We start from the raw sequence: 13,806 nt of genomic DNA, 5'->3' as shown, positions 1-13,806 counted from the left end.
CTTACCTGAATCAATACCAACAGGGCCAAATAACTCATTGAGCTGAAAAGCCAGTTCAGGGGGTAATGCCAATTCCAGACAGTCTATGGTCAGCGATTTGGCCATCACTGGCGTGGGATTCAATGTCTCAGTTTTATCTTCTTCAGTAACTCCAGCTGACAAAGCACTCCCTGCCATTAGAATTTTTTCCACTTCCTGTTCATCTTCATTCATAAATTCTTCTGTGTTTGGAAATTTCACATAATCCTTTGGAAGATTTTCACTTTTATTTATGTCAAAAGAGTCAGTAAAATAAAGTTCTTCATGTAATTCAAGATCCGAAGTGCTCGATACAGAATTTAAAATATCAGACAAATTCAAAGAAGAATGTATACTGTCTCCAATCTCAGTGACTTCTGGATTCTTCTCCATTTCACTCACATTTTTAGTGGTAGTAGCTTTTAGAGTGCCTGGAAAAAACTGCTTAACATTATATAAACCTGAAAGTTCTGCCTGACTATTAGGAAGTACTTCATTATTATTCTTGAGATCTACATTAGGAAATATACCTGTTATTAATCCAGGTTTTTCAGTAGTTATAGCTCTTATTTCTGCCTGCTCTAAGTTTTCCTTTTCTGAATTACAGGTAGACTGTACATTAGTGTTACTGATACCAATTCCATGGCTAAATTCTGGCACAGAAGAATTAGACTCCTCTAAGCTTCCTCTTTGGCTAATAATTTCCTTCAAATTCAGTCCCAGAGAAAATGGCCCAATTTGTGCTTCATCATATGACTTTTTTATATTCTCAAATTCAGTATCTTCACATAATTTAGTTTCAGAATCCAATAAAAGGCTTGTGGCCCAAATAATATCTTTGTTACACCTCTCATATAGGTCTTTTAGGGCTTCTAATGAAAACGATCCAAATAGTTTACAAAGAATGTTTAGATTTTCAGATTCATCAGCACTGGTAAGCTCACTTTCTTCAACATATGTGCTTTTGTCATACATTACCCTATATGGAATTGCTTCTTGAACATCTAATTTTGTGTTAATATTGAAAGCTTTCGGTTTAAATCCATCTAATCTTCCTGTTAATACTCTCAGAGAATCTGAAACACTAATTTTATTCTTTTCTATTTTCCATAAGAGAGCAAAATCCTGTGGTTCAGTCTGAGTACACTTGCCTACTTCTATTCCAGGGACTTCTTTAGCCTTTTCTTCTTGAAATTCAGCTAAAGTTTGTGGTTCCACTCCTCCAGGAGCAGTTGGCACACTACTGGTAAAAGTAAGAGACAATGTGTGTTGCCTATGAATCTTTTTACTTGGACAAGTTTTATTCTCACAGGTCATTTCATTGGCCAGCATTTCAGAACTTCCTTGAGTAGAACTACCCAACGTTTTTAGTTCTTCAGGGCTTGTGCCCCAACAGGCCTCACGTGCTGTATATAAGGACATTTCATTCATACTGTTGTTAGTTCCAAATTCTAGGTTGAGTTCATTTAAGCCAGCCTTTGGCATTCTTGATCTGTGTTCTCTCTGAGCTAAAGAATCAGATGAAGGCCAGTCACCCACAATGTTGAATGAGTCTTTTTCAGTATTTTTATAAGTACCATATTTACAGCTATTGAAAGATTCTGAGGCATCATCACACTGTGACTTGCTGTCATCCTCTACGTTTTCATGTGGAGATCCTCGTGGCTGGATACAATCTATACTCACAGATAAACTACTGTCTAATACTTTATGTGACTGAGGGCAATTATACTTTTTGTCACTTTGTATAGATAAAGCTTTTTCAGTTTTTCGGTTCCTTTTTGTCCTCTGACCGATAGACTTATCAACTGGCCAGTCACCAACAAAAGACAGCTCTTGTCTTGGGAACTTTTCCGAAGTTGATTTGCTTTTTTGTTTTCCAAGGGCTTTTTTCTTTACTCCTGCCCTTTCTTCCAGCATTTCACTAGATGAAGATTTTTCATTTTGAAGTGGTACAGTATTTGAAAGACCACAGTCTTCTTGATTATTTCCACCATAGCAAATACTTGGTGATATTCTCTCTGCAAAACTATCTGCATTGGTTTTACTACACTCTTTTTCAGGAGCCATTTCTACTGGTTCTTTTTCACTTTTGTCTGTTGCTCGTTCTTTGCTTTCAGAATCAGAAAAATAAATGTCTGGAGCTTCCTGAATGAAAGCATTCTGAATGTTAGGATTCATACCACTTATTTCTTTTTTTCCGTTGTTTAAATCTGCATTAGGGAGATACGTAACATTCTCAGGTAACAAATTTTCTTTGGTCACACCATGTTTCTTCTCTTCAATTAACTCTGGATGCTTCAGAGACGAGGATAAAACATTTTCTTCTTTTTCAGAGGCAATATCTTCATTGTCTCTTGGGCTGTAAGATTTGTTTTTAAGTATTATAAGGAAATCTCTTAATGCTGCCATTAATATTATGATTTAAAGAATCATTCAACTGAAAGACAAGACACTTGATCCTTCCCTAATACAATATGAACACATCGCTTTATTGTAATCCCAACACCTAGCACAACGCTTGGCATACAAGAAGCACTCAAATTTTTTCAAATTGAATAATTAACATGAGATTTTCAGTTAAGGTGTTTATTATGCATTAAATATTAAAGTTAAGGTTCTAAATTTGTTCCCAGAAGAGGACACCTCCCTAGCTCCTTTCCAACCTATTTAAGCTTAATATATGTGAAACTAGGTCTGCCTCTATACCACCTGTCATTTGCTGCAGAGGAAAATGCTTAAGATTGATTTACAAAGTCTCAAAGAGTCAACCAACATGATTGACTCTTTGATTCACAATTTTTTTTTGACTCATGATTCACAATTAAGTGAAATGAGAGAAAGGGAGGACAGCTCTCATTTGAGATGTCACTTGCTAAAATTTTTAAAACCATCCTCGATGTTAATTTCAGACTCAGAGCACTTTTGCCGAATCATTATACTTTGAACTTCAGTGCATTTTCCTTATTTAACAACTCATCTTCCTTTCTTTCTTTATTGCAGGAGTTCTCAAAGTCCCAACTCTCCCATGAAGGCTTCCTAAGTGAAATCACACCTAACATTCAGTTTTCTATATACCAGATGTATTAATTCATAATCCTTACGAGATCCTTATAAGCAAAGTGTTATTATTGCCATTTTGCAAATGAGGAGCCGAAGTATAGAGAGATTTTATAATTTGTCAAAGATTACAAAGCTTTGGGATTTGAAGCCAGGAAATACAGCTAAGGAGCCCATATTCTTAACCACTTTGCAATACTGCTCCTCAATAAAAGAGCATTTGTGAATTTTCTTTTCCCAACTCCTTTTTAAAAGGGTGTCTCATCCCTAATCATCAAAAAATGTGAGCAATTCAGACCTCTATTTATATTTAAGACTCTTCTTTACTCACTTATTTATTCAATTGTTTATGTATCCTAAATGTTTTTAACATAATCAGTACTATCTTGAATTGCAAACTTTCAAAAGGCTATGACTTGTTATTACTTAGTAAAAGTATACCATGCATAATACATTTTTACGATACTAGCTTGAAGGAGTATTTTTATTAATACCTAAGAAAATTAAGAAGTAATGTGACTATATACAAAATAACCATAGAGGGTAGATAAGGTAACAGATAAATACTGGAATAGCAGCAAGTTAAATAAAGAAGGCAGGAGTATTCATAGTGTAAACATAGACCTACATAAACCAGAAGACAATGAAATCCCCACGTATGTCATCACCCACATAAACTTTTACTTCTCTTGCTAACCATATATATCCTGCTCCAGGTAAGACTATACCTAAACCCTACAAACAACAAATGCCTACCTTATTTTTAAAGTTATTTGGCAGTGATTTTAGACGTTCCTAAACTATCAGATTTTTTTAAATTAAATTTTTAAATTGAATTTTTGTACATAGAGACTTTAACCTACCTAGTACTTCTGTCACAAGAATATGCACACAACTCGATACGTTCCATTTTCTCTGGAACTGAAGAACTCATGATTATGGGCACTGAAACAAAACGTTGATAGTGTTCCAACATTCTTGTTATTTTTTCTTTGCTTATCCCATGAATATTACGCCTAAAAATTCCAGGGGAAAAAAAGGGTAGAAGGAACATTGGTAATTAAGTTTTTAAAAAATCGGCTCATATAATGTTAAGAGAAACAATGATACATTTCTAATACATAAAAATATCAAAACTGGTTTATTATGACACAGTATAAACTATTTGATTCTAAGTTTCATTTTATTCAGAATGTCCTAAATTACCATTTTCTTAATCATGCCATACAATCTTTTCCAAACATCCTTCATCAACTTGGAAAAAACCAGCAGATCTTAATAACTTTAAAAGAAGTTATTCTCAAGCTCTGCCAAAAAAATCTCATACGAATATGACCATCATTTCAATTGATTATTAACTAGTGACTAAAAAAATTCCACTACAGAGGCTTCCACTTATGCCAGTACAGCAGACTAGATGTGCCAAAGGATACTCCTATTACAATAAAACTGGATCCCATATGAATTAAAGCAGACACACACTTTAACACATTTTAAGTTCAAGTAAAGAAAAAAAATTCCTAGTATTTGAAGTCTCTGGATGTCCAAATATGAAGTTCGTTATATTTGTGCTTTCATTCATGGTAGCTTATTCCTTTGTTTTTGTTTATGAGCTCACACTTAGTTGAATCTAATATATGGGAATCCTTAGGCCTTAAACTGGGGGTGCTTTCATTCATACAGATCTGAATTTGCATCTGCCAGGAGGCAAGATGGTATGCTTTAGTCCTTCAAGGGTCTTGTCGTAATGAAAACATCCAGTTGAAACTCTCCTATCTCAGGCTGGATCCAACGTTTAGTGTCTGGATCCCGGGGCTAATATTAGCATTTGCCACCTGGGGAAATCTGGCTTTCATATTTAAATACCTCAGTCTTATCTGGTTTCAGATGACAGAGAAGCAAAGAGACAGAAAACATGAAAGAGAGGTTAAGAGACATTGACATAGAGGACAGAGCAAAAAGGTCTAGTATACATCTAATCCAAGTCCCAGAAACAGAAGAGAGAGTACGTGGGACAGAAGCAATTTAAAGAAAAATGGCTGAGAATGTTCCAGAACTGATGAAAGACATCAATCTCCTAATCTCACAAATCCAAAAAATCTTAAGCAAGATAAATAAGAAATCTACAACTAGAAACACAGTACTGATATTGTCATTCACCAAAGATAGAGATGATATTAAAAGCAACTAGAAATTTTAAAAAACTAATCATCTACAAAGAAACCAACTATTAGAATTACACCTGACAACAATAATAATGGAAGTCAGAAGACAAATGTCATCATCAATAACAGAAAGTGTCAATCTAGAATATATACACTCAGCAAAAGTATCTTATAAGAATGAGGACAATAAAAGGATTTTCAGATTTAAGAAAAAAAAAAAAAAAAGAGATTGACATGAAACTGGCCTACAGTGTAAAGAAAATCCTAAAAGATGAATGTCAGGCAGAAGGAAATTCTCAGATGAAAGACCTATAATGAAAGGAAAATTAAGCACAAAGCACTACACAAAGCACAAATAACTACATGAGTGAAAACAAACACCATCTGTACATTCCGGACAATCACAGCATGTAAGTTGGAAGGGAGGTAAGTATCAGAGTTAACATGTTTGAAAGTCCTTGTATTTGTGAAGAGGAAAGCTAGGAAAATGGTTTAATTTTAAAGTCTGCATGATAAAACTTTTAATGTAACCACTAAAAGAGTTTAAAAAGTGTATATAATCTCCAAATTAGTAGAGAAGGAAAAAATGAATAAGAAAATTTGCATTCAATTAAAAAAATCCAAAAAAGGCAAGACAGGAGGAAAAAAACAAATACATAATTTTCTGTGATAGGAGAAAAAACAATCACAGAAAAGGTGAGATAAATAAAAAGTACAGAGAGAGACAGCAAGAAACAAGACCAATTATAGGAATACCCAAAATAACTGTAAAAGAACTAAGCTTATCAATTAAAAGCCAAAGATAGAGTGAATTTTTTAAAACCCAGCCATACTGGTTATAAGAGATACACCTAAACACAAAGATACTGAAACGTTGAAAGGAAAAGTATAGAAAAAGAAATAACACTCAAATACTAACTAAAAGAACTGGTATAGTTCTATTTATATTAGACAAATTAGATTTTATAACAAAAATTAATATTAATAAAAGAAAATTACTAGACAAGGATAAAAGGTTCAATTAGAGTGATATAAAAATCTTAAGCTTATATGCACTTCAAAAAATATCCTCAGTATATTTAAAGAGAAAATGGGCAGAATTATAAGGAAAAACTGACATAATCAACATAATAGAGGGAGATATCAACACCTCTCCCATAGTACATTTTCTCATCCCTCTCTTAAACATTAATCCATCAAGCAAAATTTTCTGAAAAGTAAAGCTACAGATGTGAGCAAAAGAATAAGCATGATTTAATTATATATTAATGTACTATAACTGTTTTATATTCTTATCAAGCAAATATGAACATTTATAAAAAATTGACAATGAACTAGTAAAACACATCTTTAAAAATATCAGAGAATTAGTATCATACAAACCGCACAATCTTACCTACTGCAGTAAAGTTGTAAACCAATTTTTTTGAAAAGATAAATTTTAAAACCATCTGTTCAAAAATTTAAAACATAGTTCTTAACAACCCAAGGGTGAAAGAATTAAAGTAACAGTAATGCAAACTAGAAAATAAATGATAAAAAGAAGATATTATATATTAAAATTCTAGGAGCATCTAACATGATACTTAGGGAAATTTATAGCATTAAATGCTCATAAGAGAAAATGACCTAGGGCTTCCCTGGTGGCTCAGTGGTTAAGAATCCACCTGCCAATGCAAGGGACACAGGTTCAAGCCCTGGTCCAGGAAGATCCCACATGCCGTGGAGCAACTAAGCCCGTGCACTACAACGACTGAGCCTGTGCTCTAGAGCCCGAGAGCCACAACTACTGAGCCCACATGCCACAACTACTGAAGCCCATGCGCCTAGAGCCTGTGCTCCCCAACAAGAGAAGCCACTGCAATGAGAAGCCCGCGCACTGCAACAAAGACCCAATGCAGCCAAAAAAAAAAAAAGAATAAACAAAGCAAAATAGATTTTTTTTAAAGCAAAGAAAGTAGAATAAAAGAAGCAGAAATGAATGAAACATAAAACAAACTTATAATAGAAAGATCAACAAAGCAGAAAGATGTCTATTTGAAAAGGCTAATAAAAAATCTGATCTCAGGCTTCCCTGGTGGCACAGTGGTTAAGAATCCGCCTACCAATGCAGGGGACACAGGTTCGAGCCCTGGTCCGGGAAGATCTCACATGCCGCGGAGCAGCTAAGCCCATGCGCCACAACTACTGAGCCTGCGCTCTACAGCCTGCGAGCCACAACTACTGAGCCCTCGTGCCACAACTACTGAAGCCCACGCGCCTAGAGCCCATGCTCTGCAACAACAGAAACCACGACAATGAGAAGTCCGCGCACCGCAACGAAGAGCAGCCCCCACTTGCCGCAACTAGATAAAGCCCGCGCACAGCAACGAAGACCCAACACAGCCGAAAATAAAAACAAATAAATTTATAAAAAAAAAAAAATCTGATCTCTGCTAAGAATAATCAAGAAAAAAAAAGAAGATACACATAAACACATTAGGATTGAAAAGTGTAGATGCAGCAGAGATGTAAATGGTAAGAGAATACTACAAGAGTTCTAATAAAAAGTTTTTTGTTTTATTTATTTATTTATTTATTTAATTTATTTTTTGGCTGTGTTGGGTCTTCGTTGCTGCGCATGGGCTTTCTCTAGTTTAAATTACCATGAAGAAAATACCCTGACCAAAATTAATTTAGGGCTATCTCTAAGGGAATACAGAGCACAAAACAAAATACATTGTATGTCCATGTCCTGAGGTAACATTTTTATCCAAGTCAAACAATCAAAGATAAAAGTATAACCTTGGGGGGAAAGCAGAGTGGGTAGTGAAAAACCTGGACAGCTGAACATTTGCTACCTTTTCCATTTATACCTCCTCACTTCCTTCCAGCATTGTGAGTCACTAGGCAGCTACAACAATTTGTTCCTGCCAGTAGCACACAGTTCAGGTTTGCCAAATCCTAGAATCTCTTCTAGTTTCAGATATTGACATAATATTATTAATAAGTAATAAAGTACTGACTATATAAGACAATTGGAATTTTTCTGTTAATTAACAATTTAGGAACAAAAAGACAAATTCTTCACAAACTGAAAAAAGAAAGCCAATAGGCAATACGAAATTTGTTATCAATTTTTAAGTGGCAAAGCCACAATCTAATACATTTTGTTTCGTTCATTATTTACAAGGGGAAAAAAATCTAGATGGACTTTCTATCACTCTCATGAAATTAAAAACATGTTAGATAAACTCCAAGTTTTACCTTGCAAGTTCCTTTGGTTTGAATTTCCACCATGTATCCGGTTCCCGGAAAAGGACTTTATATTTATGTTTTTGAGACTATACACAAAAAAGACAAATGCATTTTAAAATAATTACTTCCATGAAATTTAATTCGTTGTTTCCAAATTCACAGCATGTTAAAACTGAAAGAACCTAAAAGATGACCTAATCCTGATGAGTGTGTCACCTGGTAAAATGCACAGTCTCTTTGATCCAGCAATGAACTTCCAGAAATTTATGCTATTGATAAAAACTTACGTCAGAGTGCAGAAATATACATACAGCAGGATAGCCAGTTCGCCATTATTTGTAACAGCAAAAGAATACAAACAACTTAGTGTCTATTAACATGGAACTGGCTAAAGAAATGAAGATACAGCCATACAGTGAAAATATATACAATGGTTTTAAAAATACTATATGTGTTAATGAGAAAATGTTCTTAATATAAATTGTTAAGAAAGTAAGATACAGAATTTTCACTTGAATAAAAAAGGATTAGTCACACATCTGTATATGTATAGAAACTTCTGGAAAGATTCTCAAAAATACTATGAAAAGCCTCTACCTCAAGGGGATAGGACTTTAGGCATTCTTTTTTATGGTTTGAATACCTATCATATACATGCATGACTCTTGTAAGTTTAAAACCATTTTAAATGACAGTTCATTCTATTTTTCAAAACTCTAATATGGCTGTAATCTAAAAGCCAAACCCTATACCTGTGCACTAGATCCATCTTCTCTATCTCAAGGGTAACTGAGTTCAGCAACTCTCCCCTCTGAGGCATGATTAATTTTTCTCTCCCTGCTGAATCAATCTCATCACATTCAGTTATTTCTCCCATCTTACTCTAACCCCTCATCCCCTGACAGCTATCTCCCCATTTTCCTACTCCCATTGCAGGAAAACGTCTCAAATAATAACTATATTCTGTCTCCAATTCCTCCCCTTCTAGCCTCTCAAACCCACTCCAACTGGCTCCTCCATTGAAACTGGGCATGGAAACCATGAATTACTTCCACATTGAAAAATGCTACGGTTAATTCTCACTCTCTTGCCTCTCAGCAGCATTTGTCACAGTTCATCACTCTCTTCTTACACTTTTTTCATTATTATTGCTTTTCCTACTCCTCCAACTGGGTGGGTGTTCTCAGTCTTTTTTGTTAGTCCTTCCCTTTCACGCAGACCTCTTCTCACAATGGAAGGCCCAGACTTAGTCCTTGGTCTTCTACTCTTGATCCACACTCACTTCCTCAGAAATTATCATGCCATTCCTTGGCTTTAAATATCATGCATTAGGTAATGACTCTCAAATATATATTGTTAGCCCAGAATTCGCTCCTGAACTCCAAACCCACAGATCCAATTACCTATTAAACAAACTTAACACAGTCAAACCTAAACTTCTGAAATTCTTTACCTCACACCCACCACAAAACTATTCTACCTGGGGACTTCCCTGGCAGTCCAGTGGTTAAGACTCTGCGGTTCGATCCCTAGTCAGGGAACTAAGATCCCACATGCTGTGCAGTGTGACAAAAAAAAAAAAAAAAAAAACTATTCTACCTGAATTGAACCCTCTCCATCTCAACTGATGACAACCTCCAGTTACACAAGCCAAAAACCAACCTTGATGTCATACTTAATGCCTCTCTTTCTTTTATATCCACATCAATACAACAAGAAATTCAGTTGGCTCTACTTTAAAAATATACCCAGAATCTAATCTCTACTCACTATCACCTTTACTGCTACCATGTTGGTCTGAACCATGTGATCTTTTACTTTAATTACCACTATAGCCCTCTAACTAGTCTCCCTGCTTCCATTCTTCCCCACTCCTAAGTCTATTCTCAATGCTGCACTACAGTGATCCTTTTAATAGTCAGATCATGTCACTACTCTGCTCAAAACCCTGTTATGAACTGCATGATTGTGTCCCCTCAAATCCCATATGTGAAAACCGCCATCCCACCATGTGACTGTGTTGGGAGATAGGACCTTTATAGAATTAGGGTTAAATGAAGTCAAAAGGTTAGGGCCCTAATCTGTTAAGATTAGTGCCCTCATAAGAAGAGACACCGGAGAACTTGCTCTCTCCACCATGTGAGAACACAGCAAGAAAATGGCCACCTGCAAGGGAGGAAGAGAACTCTCACCAGAAACTGACCCTGCTGGACCTTGATCTGGGACGTCTAGCCTCCAGAACTGGGAGAAAATTAATTTCCTCTTGTTTAAGCTACCCAGTCTATGGTATTTTTTTATGGCAGCCTGAGCAGACTAATGTATCTTCCACGTCACTCAAGGTAAAATCCAAAGTCCTCACAGTGATCTATGTATGAGCCCTTACATAATCTGCCCTACCATCTCCCCAACCACCATTACATCTCTGACCTCATCTCCCACTATTGATCCTCTCAGCTTTATGACAAGATGCCAAGAGTGGTCATTGTTATTTTCTGTCATTCTGACAGAAAAGTCCAAAAATCAACCCAGACACCAAGGTAGGTAGTGACATAACACCCTGTAATGAGCTTACTCACTTCCATCTCCTCACCTCAGCACCAAATTTCATACAAATGATTCAAGGCCTGGCAATAGCCCAGGTCTCTAATTACCTAAAGGGGTATCATATAGCTGTTAGGATCAAATTAATTTTAAATGCACGCATACACAAAGAGAAAAAGAGAGACTATGAATTTAAAGACTTTTTCAACTCCCATATCAATAGGCAAACCTTAATAATATGTTACATTACTTAAGAGGATTCTGACTTAGGTCAACCTCTAGCCCACAAGGAACAATATTGCTTTGCCATATATATACATACACACACACACACACACACACACACACACACGTTTTGCCAATTGCCACTAAGCATACTTGACTGCTCCCTATTTATCTCTTACTACTTTAGCTACTTTTGTAAATGACAGTCAAGATGGTAACAGACTGTTCTCTCTACTCTATTCCACACTCCCCTACAGCTTTCATTATCTTACTACCAAAAGAAGCAAAAAGTGATCCTCTTCTCTACAGTAATTCCTACATCTACTTCTTTATGAAGACAAAAGCATTTGGCATCTATGATAAGCAGGAGTCCTTTATACTTCTAAGTAGAGTTGGGAAGAGTCAAGGAATCAATACTGGAAAAATAGCTTCATATTTTCAATTATTATATAATAAAAAAGGGGAAAGAAAACATTATAGAAGGCTGAAGCCTAAACGAAAATCAGAAACACATAATTCAAGGACTTCTTTGTTTTCTATATGGGAAAATAAAGTGGTTTTTTTCCTATTTTCATAGGAAAATAAAGAACTTTCTAAGATGAGAGCAGGAAGCTAAGAAAAACCTACAGAGGAGTCAAGTAAGGTTAAGGGGGAAGCAGGTCCCAGTGGTGAATGTATTAGTCTAGAAACTAGGAACTCCTAAGGCCAGAAAGCAAACTGAATTTCAGCTCCCAATGCACTAAAATCAAGTCTTTGTTCCCTCTACTGCCCTGCACAGAAGTAAAATCTCACTTGTTCAAAGGACACAATTTTCTTCAGAAAAGTAAAGAATCACACCTTGTACTTCGAAACAGTACAAGTGCACTGGGCACAGCAATGGGGGTATAAGTTGGATGTGTTAAGGACATAAATCAGCAAGTACAATATTCACTAACTAAAGAAACAAACTGAGCTTCAATGTGCCAGACATGCTAATCTTGGGGGAATAAAACAAACAATACCCATACTCACAAAAGCTTCACTCATCAATTTACTCAATGAATATATATTAATTATATGCCAAGCATAGTGCTATACTCTGGAGATTCAATGATGAAAAAAATGATAGTCTTACCCTCAAGAAAAATAGATGGCTTAGAGCCAAATTCAGCCCATCAGCCAGTATTTGTACAGCCTAGGAGCTAAGAATAGTTTTTTTGTGTGTGTGTGTGTGTTTATCTTTAAAAGGTTGTTAAAAGAGAATATGCAACAGAAACTGTGGCCTGCAAAACCTAAAATATTTACTATCTGGTGCTTTCTAGAAAAAAGTTAGCCAACCCATGGCCTACTGATAAAAACAGTGTGCTTAATACTATGACAGAAGTAAGCCAGGGTGCCAGGAAAGCAGAAAGAGTGCCCAATTCAGCTTTTTAGTAAGTGAATGAAAGCTAACTTCCTGAAAAATCTGACATCAAAGCTGGACAAAAAAGGAATCCAGCAAATTTGGAGAACTGAAAATAGCTGAGTGTACAGAATTCTGAATTTCTCAGAGTAGCAAAATTTCAAAAGAATTTGGGGACTAAGAAAGAACCAGCAAATTTTGATTCTGCCAAGTAAAAGCAATAAGAAAATGGTTGTGTGTGTGTGTATACACACACATACATACATATAAATACACACAAACATAAAATTATAATTTAATACCACTATCTTTTCATAAAAGACATCAAAAAACAAAAACAATCTCAGAATTTAAAAACTGAATCTCAAAATTTGAAAATTGAATAAATTTAGTTTTATGGAAAAACTATTCCTATTTTTCTCATTTTGCTAAAGACCAGAGAAAGCTCAGTTACATACAGTCCAAGGACTGTTTGCTTGAGATTCACTTGTATAATTAACATCCCCCAATAATTTCAAACCCACTATTAGACTTATGACAATTCATGGTACAAACCAAAGCAACATATGGCTTCATTTCCCATGCCTGTAGATTTGTATTATCTATTATTATAGGAGATACCTTCTTTTCAAATGCTTCTTTTGCTGAAATACAAACAGAAAATGAGAAATCACTTTTAGTAACAATATTAAGGATTATCTTGATATTTTAAAAATCTGATCTTGTTTTCATAATTTGAAAATCATAGATATGTGCTAATTTTATTCACAACTCTAGTCCTAAATACTACTTTTGAATATATAAAAAATTAAAATACAGGGAAATGTTGAATAATAAATACTAAATAAATACTAAAATTATAATCAGAGAAATTAAATAAAAACTGTCTGATTTTAGTTTGATGTGCGTGTTACATGTATAAATAGCATAAATGGGGAAAAAAGCTATCATTAAAAACAATATCATATCATGCTAAAAGCAACATGGTATCCCGGATAAGATTCTGGATACCATGAATCCAGAATCTGGATTCTGGAACAGAAAAGGACTTTAGTAGAAAAATTAAAATCCAAGTAAAATCTGGAGTTTAGTTAATAGTAATGTACCAATGTTAATTTCTTAGTCTTGACAAATGTACCATAGTTATATAAAATGTTAACATTAGGGCCAAATGAGTGA

The 13,806-nt window shown here is 35.1% G+C and overlaps 1 protein-coding gene across 2 annotated transcripts in view; it reads right to left on the bottom strand.

Annotated features, from left to right (window-relative positions):
* The window catches only part of N4BP2 (NEDD4 binding protein 2), a 109,897-nt gene that overhangs the window by 56,239 nt on the left and 39,852 nt on the right, over positions 1–13,806 (bottom strand). For both annotated transcript variants that reach the window (XM_061192192.1, XM_061192191.1), the window contains 4 exons: positions 13,183–13,271; positions 8,490–8,566; positions 3,942–4,094; positions 6–2,380 (listed from right to left, as the gene is read on the bottom strand). In XM_061192192.1, the coding sequence (XP_061048175.1) occupies positions 6–2,380; positions 3,942–4,094; positions 8,490–8,566; positions 13,183–13,271 (2,694 nt within the window). The remainder of the gene's footprint in view (positions 1–5; positions 2,381–3,941; positions 4,095–8,489; positions 8,567–13,182; positions 13,272–13,806) is intronic.

Source organism: Eubalaena glacialis, chromosome 5 (assembly GCF_028564815.1).
Source record: "Eubalaena glacialis isolate mEubGla1 chromosome 5, mEubGla1.1.hap2.+ XY, whole genome shotgun sequence".
Classification (NCBI taxonomy): domain Eukaryota; kingdom Metazoa; phylum Chordata; class Mammalia; order Artiodactyla; family Balaenidae; genus Eubalaena; species Eubalaena glacialis.
Note: the sequence above shows the minus strand (reverse complement) of the source record. Positions and strands in the feature narration are given on the sequence as shown.